This window comes from Apus apus, chromosome 2, assembly GCF_020740795.1.
Source record: "Apus apus isolate bApuApu2 chromosome 2, bApuApu2.pri.cur, whole genome shotgun sequence".
Classification (NCBI taxonomy): Eukaryota; Metazoa; Chordata; class Aves; order Apodiformes; family Apodidae; genus Apus; species Apus apus.
Window position 1 is genome coordinate 4,449,340 of NC_067283.1, and position 23,183 is coordinate 4,472,522.

Below are 23,183 nucleotides of genomic sequence, written 5' to 3' on the forward strand. Positions count from 1 at the left end.
TTCCTCTCACAGCCTCTGCTGTTGCCCTGAAGGTTTAATCTGAATTCTGTGTCGAAGCACATTTGAACCTTACCAGGCAATATCACAGGAATGGGTGCATTTTGGAATCCAGCCCCATCTCTAACCACCACTTCCTTCTTTTCTCAACCACCTTGCTCATTATTTTTGCAGAGCTCTGGGAACAGATCAGGAACAGGAATCAGTGAACGTTGGCTCTGTGCTCCATCATGAACCTTTCATACAGCTGCTATGCTTTGCTTACATGACTTGCAACTCTTTCATATTTCCACAGTTTCTTTCATAAGGTCACCAAATTCCTGGATAAATTCCAGGCAGTAAAGACTCTGTGAGAAGAACATTGCTCCCCACATTCCCACTTACCTCAGCAGAAATCAAACTAGAGGCAAGCTGCACTGGGGCTCATTTACCTCACCAGTCAGTACAAATTGTGTTCTTGAGTCAGGTGTCCTAGGAGAACTCCAGCCTCAGGTTCTTCTCACCTCTCCCCCACTATTGTGTTCATCAGATCATAGTGCTTCTCAATTCCTCTGTGCTTTACTACAGGTAATAAAGAACAGTTACACTTCTTGTCGTTGCCCTCTCTATCTGCTTTCTGTAATTATGGCATGTGACTAATTGAATTATGAATTTCAACTAAGCAGCAATTACTGTAAAGATCCAACATCCTTATCAGCAGGTTCCCTCGCAGCCTTCCAGAAGGAGGTTAGGCTGGGGGCTTCATAGCTCTGTGCTCTCCTGGTCTGTCAGGCTGAGAAACAGACTGTGCTTCAGCTCTGGGCAATGACATTCGTCCTCCAGTCTTACTGCTTCCCAGAAACTCACCATCACTGCAGAACAATGGGACAACTGATGGCTGTTGGACAAACCATCACTGAGAACCTTTTCTTAGCCTACACCTTTCTGACTCGTGTTTTTTAGGGATCTACATAGATGGATGTTCCCACGTGTTCTGGGCCGTGGAAGTTTTCCTAGCAATTTGTGCATGATTCCTGTGAGCACTGGTTGGATGACAGCCTGTGTTTCTTAAAACAATTCTATCATCCAGACTGAAGTGAGGGAATTCCTTAAATCAGAGATCATGGTTGTTCAAATTACAGGCCCATCCAGGCCAATATTTTGTTTAGCCCAGACACCTAAATTTAGTTGTCTGTATGAAGGTGCTTGTATGTGCTCTAAGTGATTTAAATTCCTCCTGTGATCAACAGAGATGTAGCTAAGGGAAGAACAATTCAAGCCCATACAATAAATAGCTGCTGATCAACTCAATCTCAGTCTGAGCTGTGCTGGCTGCAATCACTAGGTGTCAATTCAGTAGTTTAAACTTAAGAATCCAGCACTATTTGAATGCCCTGGATTGAGTAGATGCCATGGACACCATCCCAAATAGTACTAGATGTCTGTCTAGCAGCATGCACATTGTAACCTTCACTTACACATTAGCATCTACATCCTGACATCAGAATTTGTATCTTAACCTTGACCTCAATTTCATCTGTAGGGAGGAATATAAAATTAGGTCAATCATGAAGAGAGGTTGTGTTTTGGTTGCTGTTTTAATTTCCAGTGATCCAGGTTTCTGTGACTTGCTGAACTAGAGGTGATGTCTGTGCAGGTTAAATGTGTGACAAATGTCTGGTCTTTCCTGTGTGTGATACCTGGACTTTCAGCAAAGATTCATTTGAGTACATGTGTGTGCAAATTGTAAGCCCAGCATGACTTTCAGACTTTTCTCTCACCACACTTTTTTTGGAAGTCAAAAAATCCTGGTTTCTGTTTGGCTACAACAAAGAGGTCAGTTTAATTATTTTATTTCTGTTCTTTTCATGCACGGACAACCAGGGTGATAACCTGAGGAGCAGTTCAGTGCAGATTGCTTCATCATCTTCCTCTTTTATCTTTCTGCTTAAAGATACATGCAGGACTGAGTTGAAAACCATCGTGTTCTATGTGCATTTGCTTATGTGCTGTCTCAGGGAATTAGCTGTGAAGTGCAGTTGGACTTTAGAGGTGGCAGGCTGGCCCTGCACCCTCAGCATTGTAACATCATACAGGAGAAAATAACCTCCATTTGTTTCAAAATAATGAACTTTGCAAGCTATCACAGGATATGCTTCTTCATTTCAGGCACCACAGCATTTTTGGACTCAAGAGGGATCATTTTCATTTTTGCCCTTTCCTAGTGCTTTGGATGCATGTGTCCCAAACTCTGCCATGTCAGTCAGAAGTGGGGAAAAAAAAAAACCTGTGCACTGGCATGTTTCTGAAAGCAGAGTTAGCTGAGCATTTCTCACATGCTGGTGAGCCTGTTCACTTGTCTCTGTCTCCCTGTATTCCTGGTGTTCCCTCAGTCTTTTCCATAACAGCATGGTCCTGACATTTCAAAACAAGGATTTCCTTGATCACAAATCATGTTATAATTTCCTAAGTAAATTAATAGTGTATCAGAATAATAATCATAGATGTGAATAATAATTTTGTTGTGTTGAATGATGAATGTGCTGGTTACAACAGGAGGTGCAAAAAGATGTGATGCAGAAATCAGCTTCCAAGATAGTTTCCCAATCATTCTTCTGAGGAGTGATTCTTTTGGGAAAGGGCCATTTGGAGATTCCCTGCCACTGTCCACATCTCAATCCTGAAACAGTTCAAAATGAAGCTGTAAAGAAACTGTTAAAAGAGTCGTGTTTTACAGAACAGTTTTTGTGAACCCTGAGGAATGAAGAGAGTGAAAAATATCACAAGAAACCATGTTTTATTTCCTGAAGAGCACCGTGTGGGGTTGACTTGCAAGGGATTGGAAAGTCAAAAGGAAAGTGTACTTCTGTTGTGTAAAGTTTTATATTAGCAGGTATTTCATTGAACAAAGTTTAAAAGAGCCACTTTTCTGACAGCTTTGCACAGGGCAGTCTACTAGGGTCTTTCTTAAGGTGCTAAAATGGCAGTTCTTACTGCCAGGCAGCCCCAGCCTAGGACAAAAGTGACCTGCTGGGAACAGTGGAGATATATCAAAACCAGAAACTCTGTCACTGATGTGGAGAAAACAGGGACACAGAGGCCAGGATGTGGGTCCTGGAATCAGCTGTTGCTAAGAAGGTGGAAGCAAGAGAACAGCTGCCTGGCCCGGGGAGGAGATGCACGTGGGATCCAGACCTCAGCAAGGTTCATAGTGAACAGAGCAGCACAGCAAGTAGGTTCCTTGCCAACCTGTCTAGGAGGCATCCAGGGCTTGCCTGGAGAATCTTTATTAGACTGTTTCTTGGACCTCAACACTTTGGTGAAAAACAGGAGATGGAGAGAAAGAGGCACAAACAGGGCTGTATGTATACCTTGGATGTCTTTTATACTTCTGAAGTCCAGCAAGCATTAAACCTGCTCAGCTTGTCTAAGGAAAGTTGGAGGTGAGAGGGTCTGTGTAAGAGTGGGCACGAAGATGGGGGCAAGGCTGTAAGAATCTTCAGTATGCCTCATCAGGAGTATGTCTTGTGCTAGAGATACAGAGAAATGTTTTTCTGAACTGAGGAAGTCTGGAGGACTTCTAAACTTCTAAAAGGTTCTCCTCCTGCCTTTGCTTTTGACATGTTATGTGACCTGGGTAAATCACTGGAGCTTAATAGCAGATAGGAAATCAATACAGAAAGTGAGGATAATTAGACTGCTTGAGCTTCTCATAAAGCATTTTAGGACTTCTTGGCAAAAGAAAACAATAGAAAGCTGAGCAAAGTTTCTTATGTACTTGAAAGCCTCAAGAAACATCAGGTGGATGATTTAGACAAAGCTGAGGCCAGAAACATTTTTCTAGGGGAATGTTTCTTGCCTAAGGTATTATTTATCTGCCTTCCAAGACTCTCCTGTAAGTGCATTGTAACTCTACATGAATGTCAAAAAAACCCAAACAAACCCAACCATAACATCTAAGGAAAACCTCTCTCTGCACAAAGCTTGGCTTTTGGGATGTTGTTGGCTGATGTACAAAGAATTGGTTGGGTAACTGTTCTTTCCTCTCCTTATTATTGTCTGACTCTCCCTCGTTCACAAATAAAGCATGTGGAGAGGTACTTTTCTTTCCCATCTCGTGGATGTCCAACTGCTGTTAAAATTATGCCACTGGCACTTCTGATTTCTAGAAATAGCAAGCAGTGTAAGTGGCACATTGTGAATCCTACCTGGCTCTAGCTTGGCACTGCAACAATCAGAAGAAACCCACCCAACAGGAAGGATGGCACATGAATAAATAATTTACAGCCCCATGATTCAGTCCCTATTTTTAGATTCTTGCTGTTTTCCTGAGACTTTGAAAAAGGGCTAAGAATAGCATACACATGAAGTGACAACACAGGGTTTTTTCTGTCTCATTTCATTTGAATCCTATGAAATCTGAGTGGTCAATCTCAGGAATTTATGTCATGCAGTTCCTGTTGGATTTACTGGGGGTTGTGGTGGAAAAGTACTCCAGAGGAATAATAATTTAAAAAAAAGCTTAATGGCAAAATGTCTTGTTTGGAACATTAAATGAATAAAAATTATTTGGAGGTGACACTGGGAGAATCTCATAATATCCCAGTGATTAGGACATGCTGAAAGGAAGGAATCCATTGAACTAAGTTCAAGTTCCTCTGCAAGCCCAACAGTGGAAGGATCAGAGTGAGAATATTCCATCCTGTATCTTACAGGCTACAATGTCCAACGCTGGTAGGTTTGATTTTGTTCTGTTTTACTCCTGTGTTCTTTGACATTTTCTCAGTTGTTTTGTTTTGTTTTTTTCCTTTTTGGGGGTAAAATGTAAGTCCAGTTTACCAGATTTACCAAGTAATTCTTGTTGCCCCAAGACTGTGTATTTTAAAATTAATGTGTCCAGCTTTACCCCTGGCACTGAGACAAGTTTTCTCCACTGTCTTTTTTTGAGTTTTAAAGGCCAGCATTTCACAGAACCTATCTTAATTATTGCAAACATAAGGAAAAACCTCACTTATTTGTGCTTCCACTGCTTGCCATTGGCAAACTTTGCATAAGTGCCTCCGTGTTGGGGGCACCACTGACTGGCTGCTCCACAGCCTGAGCTGCTGTGCCCTGAAGCCAGTGTAGGAAGGGGCTGGTAAGATGGGCTGAACAAGGCTCATTGCAAGGATTCCAAATTACAAAGTTGAACTCTGGCAGTGGTAAATCTGCAGGTTTGATCTACCCTGAAAAGGAAGGCAATTAATGCAGCTTGGTCAAAGGGCAATAAAGAGACAGAAAGAGTTTAATAGCTTGAGAATCTTTAAAGGGGGGAGATGGAGGAGGCAAGTTATTTAATATTTCTGCATAAAAATTCCCAGTAGAGTGGTTTAACAGAGTGTCTGAAATAGTTTTACAAAGCAATTACTGGAAATTCTTGGGGCTTAGACTTCTTAATCTGGGCTGAACAAATCCTCTTGGTAGGGAGATGGAGGATCTGACCCACTGTGCTCGTGCAGGTGTTTGCTGCAGCTGCAGTTCTCTGAGGTTGCCATAGATGCTGCTAACTCCACTTTCTGAAACTTCACACTTTCTAGGGAGTTTGTTCAGTGGAGATACTGGTTTTCTGGTTGATGGACCCTTCATTTCAGCGTGGCTGACAGCTAGCATGGATCAGCAAGCTGTCAAAGTAGTCAGATACCCTTAGCTGTGCATAGCTCAGAACTTAACAGACTTTTATTTATTTATTCATTTGCCTGTTTACTGGCTTCACTCCAGCAGCAGAGGAACTTATCTCATGATCACAAGGCCACTCTGTGTGCCTGGGATTCAGGACAAAAGGCATAAGTAGTTGGAGAAGGCTGATTTCCAGTTTAAGGATGACTGGAAAGATGAACCTTGTCAGAAAGTCATCTACACAAGACACAGCAAGATGACTAAAATGTTTTTCAAAACCAGCTTAGTTCCAGTTGTCAAGGACAAGATCCATTACTGTAGTGCTTGCATGCAGTGTCTGGAATTGTCTTTCACCTGCTAATGGCTGGAAGGACATGGTTAACTTCCTGCTGAGTATCACATCCACTTTCCTTTGTCCTGTGCTCCTGTCTCTTGTTTGTCTCATGCTTTTAATGGACTTCTACTGACTAAGCACAAGCCTGCCACAAGGCCAATCTATACAGATTGAGTTACCACTAACTGAAAGGCTTCGTGTTCTTCAACAGGGTCAATTAAAAAAAAAAATTTAAAGCCACTCATCAAATAGTCCTCTTAGCATATTCCAGTTGGAAATGCAATGTCATCTGCTGTTAGAAATGAAATTAAGGGCAAAGTTTTACCTATCAAAGTGATGTAAAACATTGAACCTAAGCTGTGTTTTCAGGTTGTTCCAGAGGATAATAGTGTTCTGTTAATCACAGGATGGTGGGAGTTGGAAGAGACTGATGAAGGTCATCTGGTACAACCCCCCCCTTTTCAAGCAGGGTCACCTAAAGCCAGTTGCCCAAGACTGTGTCCAGATGGTTTTAAAATATCTCCAAAGAGGGAGACTCCACAACTACCTTGGGCAACCTATTCCAGTCACCCTCACAAGCAGAAAAGTGTTTCCTGATGTTCTGTTGGAACCTCCTGTGTTTCAGCTTGTGCCCAGTGCCTCTGGTCCTGTCGTTGGACACCACTGCAAAGAGCCTGGCTCTGTCCTCTTTGCACCCTGCCTTTATGTATTTATATACATTAATAAATCCAACCTGAGCCTTCCTTTTCCCAGCCTGAACTACCCCAGCTCTCTCAGCCTTTCCTCGTGGGTGAGGTGCTCCAGTCCCTTAAACCTCATGTGGCCCTCCATTGAGCTGTCTCCAGTATGTCCATGTGTCTTTTGTACTGGGAAGCCCAGAGCTGGACACAGTAGTCCAGAGGTGGCCTCATCAGTGCTGAGCAGAGGGGAAAGATCACATCCCTTGACCTGCTGGCAGTGCTTTACCTAATGCAGCCCAGGATAACAACTGGGTGGCCCCCAGCATACGCTGCTGCGTGGGCTTGTTCTTCCCCAGGTGCAGGACTTTGCAATTCCCCTTGCTGAACTTCATGAGGTTCCTGTCAGCCCATTTCTCCAACCTGTCAAGGTCCCTCTGGATGGCAGCATGACCCTCTGGCATTACCACCCACTCCTCCCAGTTTGGTGTCATCTGCAGGCTTGCTGAGGGTATGCTCTTCCCCATCACCCAGATGACTAACGAAGATGTCAAACAGGACTGGACCCAGTGTTGATCCCTAGGGTGCACTGCTGGTCGCTGGCCTCCAGCTGGACTTTGTGCTGCTGATCACCCTCCACTGGGTCTGGCCATTTGGGTAGTTTCAATCTCTTGGTCTGTGAACTTTTGCTGTCTGGTGCCGTCGGTTTTCAGTATTTTAAATATAGTCTTCACGTAAGCACTTGCAGTTCTGAAGCAGTTACACTGGATACTAAGGGTTATCACAGTCATCTGAATTCAGTGGTTTCTAAGTAGCAGAAAAATCACAGCTGAGATGACAAATATTGACTGTTGTTGCTGCGTTTGCTGGTGAGACACAATACTGAGGTCTTTTTAGATGAGTCTGTAGCAGTGCTGTTAATAAAGTGCAACATCTTGGGGAGGAATTAATTCTACATGAGTTTAGATGGCTAACACTCACACTTCTGTTCTGGATAAAGGTCTGTGAGTTTATTTATGAAAATCTGCTCACATCCCATGCAAATTTTCCCATTTCCTAGTCTTGTGATACTGGTACTGGGTGGCAGGGATGCTCAAGAGGGTTATGGGCTAAGCTGTAAAGAGAGTTTGGATGTCTCCTCCCTTATCAAACGCCAGCTATCCTGAGTGTGAGGAGACCTTCAAGTCTGCAAGCTTTTCTCATGTCTTTCTGTGATAGGACAAGAGGGAACAGCCTAAAGCTACACCGGGGGAGGCTTAAGCTGACATTAGGATTTTTTTTTTTTTTCTCTGGAAGGGTTGTCAGGCATTGGAACAGGCTGCCCAGAGAGGTGGTTGAGTCACCATCCCTGGATGTGTTTAAAAGTCCTCTAGATGTGGTGCTTGGGGGTATGGTTTAGGGGTGAACATGGTAGAGTAGGGTTAAAAGTTGGACTCGATAATCTCAAAAGGTCTTTTCCAACCTAAATGATTCTATGATTCCATGGAAATCCTTATCCATTATTTTTTTATTTGAGCTGTTTAGGAATACATTGCTCAAATCTGGGTTTATCAGCTTCTCTTTATTTAAACAACAGATATGCTGGGTTTTGCCCCAAAACCAGAGTTGTGATGATCATGCTTAGTTTTTTGGATAAATGCAACACTGTGTTTGTCTTCTCCATTGAGAAGCTTTTGATCTCCACCTTACAATTTCTCACTTGCTCTTAAATGATTATGTTCCACCAAGAAAAGATCAAGTTCTGTGTTGTAGGGTATGGATGTGGGTGTGTATATATGAGTAAGACCGTCCTGTAATTATTTGATTGTTTCTCTGACTTTATTCAGAGAAGAACCATAAAACCCCAGGCTGAGCAAGGCACACCTTTCCCAAAAGCTGGAGTGAGGGAGATTGGGCACCATACTGCTACCTTCAGTACCCTCATCACACTTCTCATTCCTCAGCAATTGCCAACAGGAGGTTATTTCTGAAGATACTGTGAAATTTGCAGTGATGAAAGTTCCCTACTCACTGAAGGGGCTCTTAAGGACTATTTAAACCAAGAGTGAACAGTGACACATTGCTGACAGAGGCTTCATCAAGTGGGTTGGAGTGGTGCTGTTCACTAGGACTTTTGGGCAGGCATTGCTTTTACAGCAGCTTTGTACATGGAAGATTTGCTGTTCCTGCTGTGGGTGGCTCACTGTGAGGAGTAGGGTTTCCCAACTCTATTCCTGCCAATGCTTTGTTACAGTCATGTTCAGATCTCTTACCTACCTCTTTATGATGTAATAGAAAGTTCTTCAGATTTGGAGACCCTTCTCCCATCACCTTCAAGCCACGAGAACTGCAAATGTTGGCGCTTCTGTTGTCTTTGTGTATGTGTATCTATGTTGGGTTGGAGTGTTGGCTGGTTTGTAGCATGAAGGTCTGGGATGGGGCTGTCAGAGCAGCAGCAGCCACCACTGCAGAGCAGGAGCAGTAGTGGAAGGTGTTGCAGAGCATTGTCTGAGGGGCTTTAATTGCTGTCTTTGGCTCTGGGAACGCTGCCATCACTGTCATCGGGCTTTATTGAGAGAATATGACTGTGATCAGCAGGACTGAACCAGCCCTTGGAGAAAATGTTAACAGGAATATGTTACACTGGCTGGCCTGGAGGGATTGAAATACGCTTTCTGGAAGTTAGCAAGTGAGTGGCAGTCTGAGTGACAGTCTGAGCATTACTGGTTATTTCTTTCTGCTCAGGGAGTTCCCTTTCCCTCCCCTGGGCTGATGGTTAAGCAGAAGCAATCAAGTGCCACAAATGTCACTAATCATCTGCAACAGAAGAAAATCAACATTTTCAAAGTCAAAGAAGACTGAAGCATAGAAATGAATATTGGATGATATGTCAAAATCCATGTGTAGAATGGCTGTATGTTGCCTGTGTCACCATGAGTCATCTACTGCTTATTATTTGTTTGCATGAAGATTAAATCTGCTTTTACACTTGTGTATATGAGTGCACGTGCACACAGAGCACAAATAACCACGAGCTATAACCACCAAAAATCTCTTTATTTGATGTACCTGTTACTTAGAACAAAGTCAGTAAGGAAGAAAAACTAGAAGAAGAGCAAGCCCACTGAGCTCTGCAGTGTGCCATTTGTCTATGGAAATGAAAATTGGCACAATTTCTATTTATTTGAATAAAGGAAACAGTTTTAATAGCTCTCATTAGCTATTGTTGCCCTAGAAAGATCATGTAACTGTTCTTTTCTTCTTGGGTATTCATTGTTTGTTTCCACAATGGACTTTTCAGAAGTTTCTCTTGCTTTTTCTCCTAATTTTTCATGACAACCATAAAGAAAAACTGAACGTAACCCAGTTGTTTTCTGTACTCAGTACTTTAAACAAAGAGCAAGAATGCTTCTAGCACAAAGCACAGTTCTCATCAACCAGTTCAAACCCCAGTTCTCATTGGAAAACCAGGTGAGAGAGGGAATATGCTTCAGCACATTCAGTCACCAATGAGATCACAGAATTCCCTTGGTAAGATCAGCAACTTCTCTTCCTTTATGTGCTCGGCAGCTGGGGGACACGTCTCTTCCATTGCTGTCTGTCGTAGAACCCATGTATGTGTCATATTTTTGGCTTCTCTTCTCTGCTTTGATCACTGCCACCACTCTACACGTCCCAGTGACTCAGCCTGTCATTAACTCCAGCGTCTGTTATTTCTTCATCTTCTCTGTGCTGCTTCTGACAGCGAGTAGGGAGGCTCTCAAGCAGCTGTTTGCTGCTACGAAAAAGACCAAGGCAATTATTTGAAGTTGCCATTATTGCATCCAGGGTCTTCTGTGCAGAGATACTCAAGCACACACAGGAAGTTCAGCACATGCCAGATGTGACTGACTGTCTGTGAACGCAGTGAGCCTCTGTCCAGTGCATAAACTATTGGTCCAACGTCCCCAGGAAATGCTACTCACTTTTTATATGCCATGGGATTCATCTCTGCATGAACAAGAGCTGCTCCTTCCAGATGCCTGCAGTGAGGCTCTTAGTCTGTAATATTACCTCACTCACTAAATCAGATATTTCTCCTTTAAAGCACTGAGCAAAAGATCTGTATGAAGTTATTAAAAAGATATATGAAAATACATTCAGTATGATTGGAAACTTGTTTCCATGTGGCTGTTAAACCTAATGCTGAAAAGCATTTGGAAGAAAGAAGACCTTTGCTTTGGGATATAAATTACTTATGACTACTAGACTTTGGAATGAGACATTCCCAGAAGTCAGATCTACTTGCTGCTTTTGTTTCCGAGAAGTGGTTGATACTGGAGTTGATTCTGGAATAAAAATTCAGAGCTTGATTTTATCTTCCACTTGTTCATCTGCTCACCATATACGAGCCTGGTGTGACAGCTCATAAACTGACATCACTGCTTCTTGAAGAACTGCTTTGATGTAGGTGTTGTATAGGACTCCTGAATTTGCACTGAAAGAGAGCTCAGAGGTACATTTTGTAGCTGTTCATATTCTAAGTGCAAGGGTTGCACATCAAAGTGGATGTGGAAATGGATGGCATCCCTTACATTCAGCCTTGCTTTGCTGATCATGATCTGGTCTCTAATAATTCTTTTGGACAAGAAGCATGAGACACATTTATCCTTCTGAAAATAAGGGTTTAGTGAGCTGGGAAAATGTGGTGCTGGAGACAGAGGCGTCGTGGCCTGTTAAGGTAGAACACATGGTTTGTGATGGTTCACAGCTCTGCCACAGTTTTGCAGGAAGTCATATACACACATTTCTGTTTCTGTATCTGTAAAATGGAAGTAACAATGAGAAGAGCAGAGGAAGAAGTTAGTGTGGAAGGGGGCAGCACTCACAGAATCAGAATCATAGAATCATAGGGGTTGGAACAGACCTCCAAAGATTGTCAAGTCCAACCCCCCTACTGAAGCAGGAACACCCAGGGCAGGTCATACAGGAACGTGTCCAGACGGGTCTTGAAAGTCTCCAGAGAAGGAGACTCCACAACCTCTCTGGGCAGCTTGTTCCAGTGCTCCATCACCCTCACAGTACAGAAGTTTTTCCTCACGTTTGGGTGGAACTTTCTGTGTTGTAACTTGGTGCTGTTTCCCCTCATCCTATCACAGGGCACCACTTAAATACTCCTAATACTTGATTTCTTTTCCAGCTATGAGAAATCTTTGAAGGGAGCCTTAGGGTCAAAAGTCTCTTCTTTCCCTAGTTTTGAGACTCTCCCTGTCTCACCTAACTTCAAGCTGTTTTTGTTTTCTGTCCATCTCTCATCTAAAGGGAAGTCAGATAAAGAAGAGTGGTTTTCCTTTTGCAGGGATAAATAACTCCTTGATTCAAACATGCCTTTCCCTCTCAGGTACTTATGTAGACCCAGCTGGATGTTCTAGGTGTCTCATAGTGCTGATGTGTTGATGATCTCGACACCCAAGCTGGAAAGATACAGGGAGGGAAAGGAAGAGCTAGAATGAATAAAACAAGGGTTTCTTATGAGCACTATCCTGGAAGTGGGGTTCAATAACCAGCAAAGCACCAACGCCTTCAGTGTCGGGAGAGTCCAGTGTTTGCTACAGAGACTCAAAACCAGGACCTGGAGCTTCAGCCCTGGTAAAAAGGAGGAGCCAACTACAAGGGCTTTGAGGAATGTAACTTGTATCCAACCACCTGAATTCCACTCAGACCTGGTCTCAGAGGAAGGAGGTAAAAGATGCCCCAAGACGTATTTAGTGTGGGATGTTGAACAGTAATGAACAGAGCAGTGAAGAAGAAAGCCTAATCCCCTTCAGGGGAAAATTGCACCACAAAATTGCACAGAAAATGGCAATCTATACCTGATTCTCCAGGAAGGAAGAGAGAGAAGGATATGGATTTGTCTGTAAACTAGTGACAGAAATGGAAATTGAGGTTCTTAACCTGTAGCACAATTTCCTGTAGTTAACACAAATGAAACTAGTGGTTTTTTTGTATTTGGCCTTGTCACTCTGAATGCAAATGCACACTAGCAGTATGAAACTCAGTGATCTGTATGGATATGGTGTAACCTGGAGCATCTAGGCAAACCTTGCTTTCCATATGGACTTTCCTCCTCTGCAGGAAAAAGTACCTTTTCTGAAGTCTTTCTACCTTTTTCAATGGTTTTTGTCAACTCTACTTTTACAAATGTTCAATCCAATGCATTTATTTGATGTCTTACTTTCCTGATGGCCAAGGGCTGAACTGGGACTGAATGATCATGGCAAATGCCCAAGAAGAAATTGGGTAAAGGTCAGCATCATGAAGAGTTCATTAGGAAGTTGGTTTTATGTGTCCTTTGGGGATCTTTCTGAATTTCCTGTTTAATTCTCATGTTTCTAAGACACAGTTCAGAATAAGCATGGAAAAAATCCTATTACTTGAGATTGGATGTGCTTTTGAGGGGTGGCAGAAGGTAGTTTGTACAGCAAATCTCATAGTTTTCTCTCTGAGTGATGAAGAGGACTGCTTGCCAGAAATCTAACTCCCCTCCTCACCCCCTACGTTGCCACACGATTCCCACAGCTCCTCAGGGTGACGGTGCAATTGGACATGAAATCTCTCTGCTTCAGCAAACCAATTAGTGATTTTCACTCACATCCTGGGAGAGTTGGTACCTTGGAAAAAGATCAGGAGTGGTTTCCCTTTCACAGAGGATGGGTGAGCACATCCCAAGCTCGGTGCACACCTTTCTGAAATCTGCTCAGCGTCGTTCTTGTGTGGCCTGCCCCAGGGCTGGGAGGTGGAGTTTTCTTGCTCCTGGTTCAGTTTCTTTGCAGAAGTTTTACCACTAATGTTGTTGCATAGGAAAACTCCAGAAAATCAGTACCTCCAGGAATGTTGCTCCTAGTTTACAGTGAGATGACTGGGAGGGGGCTACAGAAGCTTACCAGACCTTCTCCTCGATGGAGCACTAAACCCCTAAACTTTTCTGCCTATTTCTGAATACACCCTTTCACTGCTTTTTGAAAAGACTACACTAACATTAAGCTTTCTCTTGCAATGTTCTTCTTATGTCTTTGCTGTCTTCTGAACCCATATGCTGTAAGAAAATATCAAAGTATCTTTAAATACTTGTTGTCTCTGGGTGTGTTTATCTCCTTTATTTCTCCTCTTCCTTCCTCAGCAGGCTGTTCTAATCCTGACAGCAGTGGGATAAGTTGTTTTGCCTTGTGAATAATCTGTTCTGTAACCTTTTCTTAAATCTGTGAGATTGCTGGGCTGTTTAAAGTCCAGCACAGAGTGTTCATCTCTCTTGTATTTCGGTTTGTACCAGGAAATGCCTACAGAGAATGCCTGGGCAATGGGACATGGGCTTCCAAGATCAACTACTCTCAGTGCGAGCCTATTCTGGATGACAAGGTCTGTATTTTCCCCTTCATTCCCTTCAACAACATTTGTCAGCATACATGAATGCAAAGCTAGGCTTAAGGTTAACATACTAATTTGGGACTTCTGAGATGGGTTCCATTTCTGTCTCTGCAACAAATCCTCCCTCTGAATTCAAGCAAATCACTTATCCTCTCTCCAAATTCCCTACTCACGTGGTTTTTAAAAAAGGATACTTTCCTAGACTCTGTTCCTGATGATGTATATTATGCAGATCCTTCCTACCTTTATTCAGAGCCTGCAGCTGCTACAGCAAATGTTAGTAATAATAAAATAAAGCCAAAGGCTTCTTTGGCACCAAAAAATAACCTTTCACCAGCTGATTCCACCCTGTACCTATCAGTTCTGAGGTCTTATTGACAACTGGCCTTTCTGGATCTTGGTGTCATTTTTCCTTCAGCAAATATGTACAGGGGCAGCAGCAGAAAGAATACATAAAAGCAAGCTTAGGTCTCAGCTGTCTTTAAAAGATTGAGCCAGTCTTGCATTATATAGGAGTTTACAGAATGAAATTAGCATGGAGGGTTAAGCTCCTTTGGAAAGGCCACAAGCAATTATGCCAAGCTCTTTCCTTGTCAAATGTCTCAGCTTTTCTTGGAGGCATCATAGACATTCATCCTCACACAGTTTGAACCTTCAAGCCTTCCATGCCATGGGCTTTCTCTTCCTCCTGTTTTGAAGTGCTGTGGGACACAAGCACACATGGACTTTGTGCTGTCTCTCTGCCAGGGGTGACTTTTTCCTCTAGGAACAGGGTGGAGCCCAGCAGCTCAGGCCTGTTTATGTTTTGGGGTTCACCCCACTCATTCTGTCACTGGAGTTGTGCCATGCCAGTTGCAAACAGAGAAGGGTGAGGACAAGATCTCACCTTCTGAGGGATACCTGCATAACTAATCCAGATTTAGTACTCAAGAACAATCTGGACTAGTGCTGTACCCAAAACAGTCATGATGTGCTGTGGCTGTGGCCCAGCACCCACTTCTTCTAAGACCCATGTGGGTGCTGAATGTGGGCTTTGACTCAGAAACAGAGAGCTACACACCAGCTGCTGAGGAGTGTCTGCTCTTACCTACTGGCTGGGCAGATGGTGGTAGCTCACCCACACACACACCTCCGTTTGCTAGAGGTGTCCAGAAAATAAGGAAAAATGCACCAGTACAGGACTGCCATCCAGAGGGACTGGGTGACATCCAGGATGGTCTAGCATGGTGGACAGGCAATTTAAGCTGATCTAAGTTGGGATCACCCCAGGGCAGCCCCTCTTTACCTTTCTTTCCCATTTAAAATGAAAAACTAACTTTTTGCTGGGACATTTTTTGGATGAATCAGTTCCCTAAACCATCTATAACCTGCATTATTGCAGGAGTGAAAGCATGGCTGGGGTTGGGGGGGAGGGGGGGACAGCAGACCATGGCAGCAAATCATCTCTGGCCAAAGTGGATTTGCACTTCTGTGAAACCACGCTCTTCAAAATGAGCAAGAGGGGGTATGAGAAGCCTGATTTAGAGAATGGAGAACAGAGCTGGGTGAAGACTCAAGGTCTTGGATGTGGTTTAGTTGGGATGTGAAACCTGAGCTGGTAGTAGCAGTCTGCTGTACCAGCTCAGGAAAATGCTGCTGTATTTTAATGACGTGTTTGTCTGCGTGACCTGGACAATTGCAAACTGTGCACAAGCAAATGCAGAGAAGTTTTATTGAAGAGGCTGGAGATGCTGTTGTGACTAGAGGACAGGGTTATTTCCTTTACTCTGTTTTGGCTTTTAAAAACTTTTCATCTATGGTGATAGCTTAAAACTTCTTAAATAGCATTTTCCTTAAACAGATGAAAGGTGCAGATGTTCCCTCACCCTTGTTTGCAAAAGCTTAGAAGCTCATTTCTTAGATCTTCACAGATTTGAGAGCAGCTTTGCAAATATGAGTATTTGTGAATACTTTTGAAATCTCTACACAATGCTCAGGGTTACAGATGAGCACTTAGGTTACTTTTTTTGTGAGAAATCCCCATGAATTTCCATAATCCTCCATTTTCATTAAGGAGAGATGCAAGTACACATGTGGGTCTGTTGTCACTTATTGACTGATCCCAGTAGATGCTAAACATCAGCAGGAGGAATGCCCCATGTTTTGTGTTTTGTTTTTTAATACAGAATACAACAGTATTTTTAAGCTTGTCCACTCACAGCCAGAGTGCTAAAGAATTACACAGTTTGGCTTCAAATGCAGTGATTAGTACATGTGACAGGAATAGGACATTTTAATGTCAACCCCACATCCACATGCCAGGGTGTTGGTGATGTAGCAAGGGAAATTTTAAGGTTTTTTTCAGCTGTGGGTCAGTCTTAGGGCATATAAGGTCCTGTAACACCCATTCACTGGATTATATTAAGACATCATCACTTTACTTGTGGTCAAGACCAGTGGCAGCTGATAAAACTGTGCTCTGGGACTTCGTTGCTCCTAGACTCCCACCTTGGCTGGGATCCAGTTGCCAGCATCTAGTTACACAGTGTAGTTTAAAGTGCCCCAGTATGTCTCCTAGCAGGTGTGTCACAGGCCTACTGGAACACCTGTGTCCTTCAGCAGCAGCAACTGGAAGGTCAGTCCCCAGGACCAAGCCCAGAGTCTCCTGAGTTCACCTCAAGGAGTGCTAGATGCCTGTGAGTGTGCAACTGTTTCTAGCCTTTGCTTCAGGTATTGGTTCAGATGCTGGGTGGACACCCAAGCATAGGTGTCCTAACATCTGACTGGATCCCATCCTCTGAACAATCAGTTGTCTCCTTCTCCAGGCACAGGAATCACGTACAGAAGTAGTTTTGATCCAGCTGGCTGTGTAAGGGTGTAATGTATGATGAATGGAAAGCTCCTGCTCACCCTATGAGCTCCTCTGTCAAAGGGACCTTTGCTGCATCTGGCACAAATCTGTGCTTTTGCTGAAAGATAAATGAGAAGCTCAGGCAGCAAAAAATACATCTTAGCCTCCAAAAAGAGCTATAAATTAAGAACTTTGGTCTTGTCTATGTGACCTATGACAGCTGGATAGGAGTTTGGTTCTGCTAGTGCTTTGAGGTGGCTTCAAGCTGTGTAGCTGAGTTAGCACCATGCTGGGCTTAAGTTAATGTATCCTGCTTCAGAGCAGAGCCACAGCTACCCAGCTTCCAGCTGGCTCAGAACAGGAAAGCAGTGAGCTCAGAAGCTCAGCTTGGATGACAGATACTTCTCAGTTGCTTCTGAAAGTCTTTGGAGAGGAGATATGGTGTCTTTAAACTGTACTGGTGATGAGCTCATCTTGGCAACAGGGAGAAATCTGAAGAGACTGGGAATGGAGTGCAGAGCCCCAGAGGAAGATGCATGCCGTAAACACTGGCAGGACCTGTCAGCAAGTTTTTCTAGAGGGAGAAAGATCCTCGTCATCTGGAGAGCTAAGAGTGCTGTCATTAGGTGGTTATTAGTTCAAATCATTAGCTGACTTGGTTTGGACAGGTTAGCAGTCACGTCTTAGCTAAAGCAAAGGAAGAAGTCCTCTAGACAGCATGATTCCATCAACAGCCTGAAGTCTGGCTGCAGGGAGCCCAGCCTGCCCTAGATGTGCAAAGCTGGTGCAGGTAAACACACAAAGCTCTGCTTCCTCAGTTACCTGGTAGGAGCCAGCTGGAAAGTAACTCTGCACTGTCTGATGGAACATGAGTGTCATGCACAAGGTACATGGAGGAGGACTCCAGTGATGGGACCTGCTGTGGTCCGGAGAGCAAGGCTAACAGTGTCCAGACCATCTCCTTTTCCATCTCCTTTCTAACGTAACAATCTTCTTCCCGAGCCTGAAGAGGATTTAAGTCTGTGTTATAGTGAAGTGAAAAATCTTCCTGGAAGCAGAGGAACACTGGGTAACAGTAGGAGGTTGTTGCTCTTTGAAATGTATCAGTCTTCAAGAGGGTGAGGCAGAAAAGAGTGATGCAAGTGTTGTACATGAACTGAGCTTTGGCCAACACATACCAGGTTCTGGGCACGTGTTTTTTTCAGCTCTGAAGGTGTTCTCTGCAATTCTGCCAGAGATGCAGATCGCATGTAGGCTGGTGGAAAATGATCTTGCCACCTTGTCAGCTTCATTTGCCATAGGCACTGAGGAAGTTCTTCTTTCTGTGATATTTGAATTTGCCTCCAGGAAACCTTGTTTGGGTCCGCAGCAGAAAAAATACAAGTCATGCTGCTTTCTCTTTCAGAATCACTGTGTCAAAAAGGAGCTTAATTATATATTTTTCCAATTAATTTTCTCATGTTTTGAACCATACCTTCTTAAAACGAGAGTGAAGCTGAAACAGTGTTCAGGAGCCAAAGGAGGGAGCTTATGGGTCAGATTCAAGGAGCAGGAGAGAAACGTTGCCATCTTCCAGAAGATTTCTAGCAGTACATGAGCAATTCTGGGTGATGTTCTTAGTCATAGCACTACATGAGCAATTCTGGGTGATGTTCTTAGTCGTATGGTTTACTTTGAGGTAGTTCTGCAAGAAACAGGCAGTTGGACTCCTTGGCCTTCTAGTACTTGAAAGGGGCTCCAGGAAAGCTGGGGAGGGGGTTTTCATCAGAGAAGATAGTGATGGGACAAGGGGTAATGGTTTTAAACTGAGAGAGGGGAGGTTTAGGTTAGACATCAGGAAGAAATTCTGCACTCTAAGGGTGGTGAAGAACTGGAATGGGTTGCCCAGGGAGGTTGTTGATGCCCCATCCCTGGAGGTTTTTAAGGCTGGGTTGGATGAAGTCTTGTGCAACATGATCTAGGGGTTCCCTGCTCATGGTAGGGGGGGTGGAACTTGATGATCTTTAAGGTCTCTTCCAACCTTAATGATTCTATAATTTTATGATCCTAATGGGTCCCTTCCAATTTGAGATATTTTAAGATTCTATTAATTAAGCAGGAAAGTAAATAAGCAAGGCAGTTTGCCAGGGCACTAGCTGAACAGTACAACATTGCATTTCAGGTAGGCACATCAGGTCAAGTGTGGTTTTGCTTCCCCTTTAGTTGTCCCTGTAACTTAACAATAAATAAAACTCAATGTGGAATTCAGATCACATAGGTTTGGATTTGTGATTTTTCTTCTCCTCCTCAGGGCTGTTCAGAAGATGGGCCTGTGCAAGGGGAAGTTTATTTTAGGGGATTTTATAACAGACTTAAAAATACCTTGCATGGTTGAGTTCTGTCCAGAAGCAGCACATTACTCCCTCTGCTAAAGACACAGGCAGGTTTCATCACAAAAATTATTCCAAGAGCACTGGCTCACAAAGTGCTGGAAGATGCTGTCTTCGCAGAACAATGGAACAGATTAACCACAGCTGCCAGTTGTAGTTTCAGCCAAACATTCATTCACTGACAGATTCCTGAGACTGGAATAAAATGTTAGGCAAAAAATGAAAAAAAAAAAAATAATAATAATGAAGCAAAGGAAGTCCAACCAAAATTAGAAAACTGATTGTAGGATTTTACTCTTTTATTTTTGTCACAAGGGAGGAAATGTAGGTGGTTAGTTTTCAAAGGTCCCATTCTTCTGAAGGAGGAGAGTATCCTTAAGTGGGGAAAGATCTGCTCAACCTGGAGAGAAACAAATGCCAAAACTAATAAATAAGTAGCAAAGTAGCAAACCTCTGTCAACTTTTAACCAACCTTCACATTTATGTGAATAGTGTTTTTCTACTTCTTCCTATCCATCAGGCAAAGAGAGGAGATGCTTCTCTTTTCTCTGAAGCCAGCAGCAGCCCACCAATAAAGAATGTTCCAGTTACTTCAAGGTCAAATTTTGGTCACATCACTAAATTCACTGATTTAGGTGGGAGCACTTTTGTACTTCATTTTTTGTTCACAGGCTCAAGAACCTACCAATAATGTCCCCAGCATCCTAGGAAATAGACACTAGTACATTAAGTTTCACTACATACTTGAGTTGCTGCTAAAAATGACAGGACCTCTGACTTGTTGGGCTCTCTCAAAGCTGAAAAGCCACCGCCAGATTCCAGCTCTTCCAGTCTGCACTGGTTCTGCCCCAAGTTTGAAAGATAAGGATCATAGCTTGCAAACAATGTACCTCAGAAATAAATCTGCCTGTATGGAAATGGCTTGTTATTTATTCTTAGTGACAACTGCTTCATTTTTGTATGAAAACCAAAACCATTTGAGTAGGAAAATAGCATAACCTGGCTTATTAAGACCATGCAGCTTCCAAACATAATGATGTTTTATAACTTTTGAAACTGTGAGAAAAATGTGTTTTGGGTAGCTTAGTCACCCTAAAACGACAAAGCTTTAAAGCAGCATAATGAAAGTATGAAATACTGAAGAAATTACAGGGGGAGGAAAGGGGGGGGAAATAACTTTTTGCTGAGAGTTGTAAGAAACTGTGGGCAAATCCCAAACCGAAATGAAACCAAGCCTGTACTTCTGTTTGGCTTATACATAAGCATCAACCCTGGGGCTATTATATAATTTTCAAGTCAAGAAAAGTAATTACTGTTTCCTAAACTGATTAACTGTTCCTTAATGTCAGTGCTTAGAGAGTCATGCTGATTTAATCATGTTATCTCTTTACCTCCAGAGGAAGTATGCGCTGCATTACAAGATTGCTCTCATCATAAACTACCTGGGGCACTGTATATCAGTAGGGGCCCTTATAGTTGCCTTTATGCTTTTCTTGTGCTTGAGGTGAGTAATCTCTTTGCATGCTTCTAACCTGGTTGGGCGTGTGACACTTGCTGGGTTACTCAAGCCTTCTCATCACACTGTCCAAGACATGGGTGGTCTTGACAAATGGTCGTGGCTTTTAGACTCCCCAGCGTGTTCGTGGTTTCGTTGATGTGTTGGGTGAGCTGAAATGGTGGCTTCCATGCACAGGAGCTATTTGTATTCAGGAAGAGAACTGTACATGATTTAATGATGTAGCAAAACATCCAGTGAGCACAGAGTGCTTCATTAAGGGACACTGGGATTTGAGTGTGTTGATTTGCAAGTTTTGGGGGCAGGTTTTCTTTTTTATAAGGCAGGGCATGATAACATAAGGCATTTTGCATTCCCTGACAGCTAATGCCCAGAGCTAGACCAAAGAAACAGAATGAAATAGTCACATTTTGCTTTGGGTTAATTTCAACTTTTCTTTCATTAAAGAATGTTCTTAAGTAACAAGAGAAACATCTTTAGAGGTGCTTTATCCCCACCAGTGTTCATGAAATGATGAATGCAAATCGATGAACCTACATAGAAATACTTCCCTTCACTGGCTCAGTGGCACAGAAGGGAGTTTGTCAGGTCAAATGTCAGTGAAAGAAAGTCTTTGGAGAAGAGTTAGGGGCTACAGGGAGAAGAGAAAGGGCAGGAGAGAAGGAAACGTAGTGGAAAGTAATAGGTAGATGTGCATCAGTCATCATATGTATTGTATGTACACAGCTAGAGTTACAGGAGTGTATTTTAAGGTGTGGCCTGGTTGGATATTTCTCTATCTGATGGATTGCCCAACAGGTATTTCTGTACTATTTGTGCTGCCTTGTCAAGGAGTCTTCAACCTGAACTTAGAACCAACTGCACCAAGTGCTGTGCCACTATAATCTTTGAGAAAAATCTTATACTAGTAGCAGAGGAGAAACAGGTGGAGGAATCCCCCAGGATTACAGCATGATGATTGGCAGTGGCCTAGAGTGGAACATCCCAGCTGGAGTGCTGTGTCCAGTTCTGTAGCCCCCAACCTAAGAAGGACATGGAGCTCCTGGAGAGTGTCCAGAGGAGGCCACAAAGATGCTGGGAGGGCTGGAGCAGCTCTGCTCTGGAGACAGGCTGAGAGAGTTGGGGCTGTTCAGCCTGGAGAAGAGGAGGCTCCAGGGAGACCTTAGAGCACCTTCCAGGGCCTGAAGGGGTTCCAGGAAAGATGGGGAGGGGGTTTTTAGGGGGGGTTGTAGCAAGAGGACAAGGGGGAATGGATTAAAACTGGAAGAGGGGAGTTTTAGGTGAGACGCTAGGAAGAAATTCTTCACTCTGAGGGTGGTGAGACCCTGGCACAGGTTGCCCAGGGAAGTTTTGGCTGCCCCATTCCTGGAAGTGCTCAAGGGCAGGTTGGATGGGGCTTGGAGCAACCTGGGCTGGTGGGAGGTGTCCCTGCCCATGCCAGGGGGTTGGAGCAATGTGATCTTTAAGGTCCCCTCCAGTGATTCTATGATTCTAAGTCTTCATCATTCCTAACAAGAGAGCCTTATTTATTAACAGGAATCTTCTTTCACCCCAGTATCTATAAACAGAATAATCTATGCTAATGGGAAGAAAAAGAAGCTTAAAACATTCCATGGGAACATGAACATTGCATCAGTCTATACTTCCATTTCAACCTTTCTACTGTGCATATGATGCAAATTCCCACAGTGCTTGGAGAGACCTGAATTAATTTACACTGAATAAAGAATGCAAATCATTCATTGTAACTATATTCCCTGCTCTGAAGCTGAATCATTTATAAATGCTTGAGTAAATAATGGAAAAACAATTAGATAATATGGGATGAATATATCCAGCTTCTAACACAGAAGGTGATTTCTAAAATTGTTCTTCATGTATTTAAACTTTGACTTTAAGATTTAAATTCTGCAGTTAGCTTCAGCATTAAAAATCACTGTGGCAATTAAGTACTCCCTGTGCATGCTGTGAGTTTAGATAGTCCATCTTTTCAAATTCCCATTGTCTCATGCAAACAGATATCCAGTGTCCAGCCAGCATTAACCAGCAGGAGCTGCCTCAGTGTTCACAGAGTGCCTCTTGTTCTCAGAAGTTCTAAAGATGCACCAGTGAAGGCAGTCCAGGTTCATGTTGCATTACAGGTTTCCCCAGCACAAATTCTAGGCTAGGCACATCTGCATCACACTTGCCTCTTCAAAGTGTCCCAAGAGCAAATCACTTTTATTCATTAATTGCTATTATTTAGGGCTTTTTTCCCTCTTTTAGTTTGGATGGAAAAAGGTATCTACTAATTGGGTGAAATGAGACAATTTAGATGATTCCTGGCTCAAAAAGCAAGAGAAGACCCTGAAGGCTAGACCTGATGGTCCCACATCTTGGCCCAGAGCAGAAATCTGTCTGTTCCTTATTCCTGCCCTACTCCACCCATCTGCCTCATTCCCTG

The 23,183-nt window shown here is 43.2% G+C and overlaps 1 protein-coding gene across 2 annotated transcripts in view; it reads left to right on the forward strand.

Moving 5' to 3' along the window:
• The window catches only part of CRHR2 (corticotropin releasing hormone receptor 2), a 149,958-nt gene that overhangs the window by 70,176 nt on the left and 56,599 nt on the right, over positions 1-23,183 (forward strand). For both annotated transcript variants that reach the window (XM_051610398.1, XM_051610397.1), the window contains 2 exons: positions 13,931-14,016; positions 20,622-20,728. In XM_051610398.1, the coding sequence (XP_051466358.1) occupies positions 13,931-14,016; positions 20,622-20,728 (193 nt within the window). The remainder of the gene's footprint in view (positions 1-13,930; positions 14,017-20,621; positions 20,729-23,183) is intronic.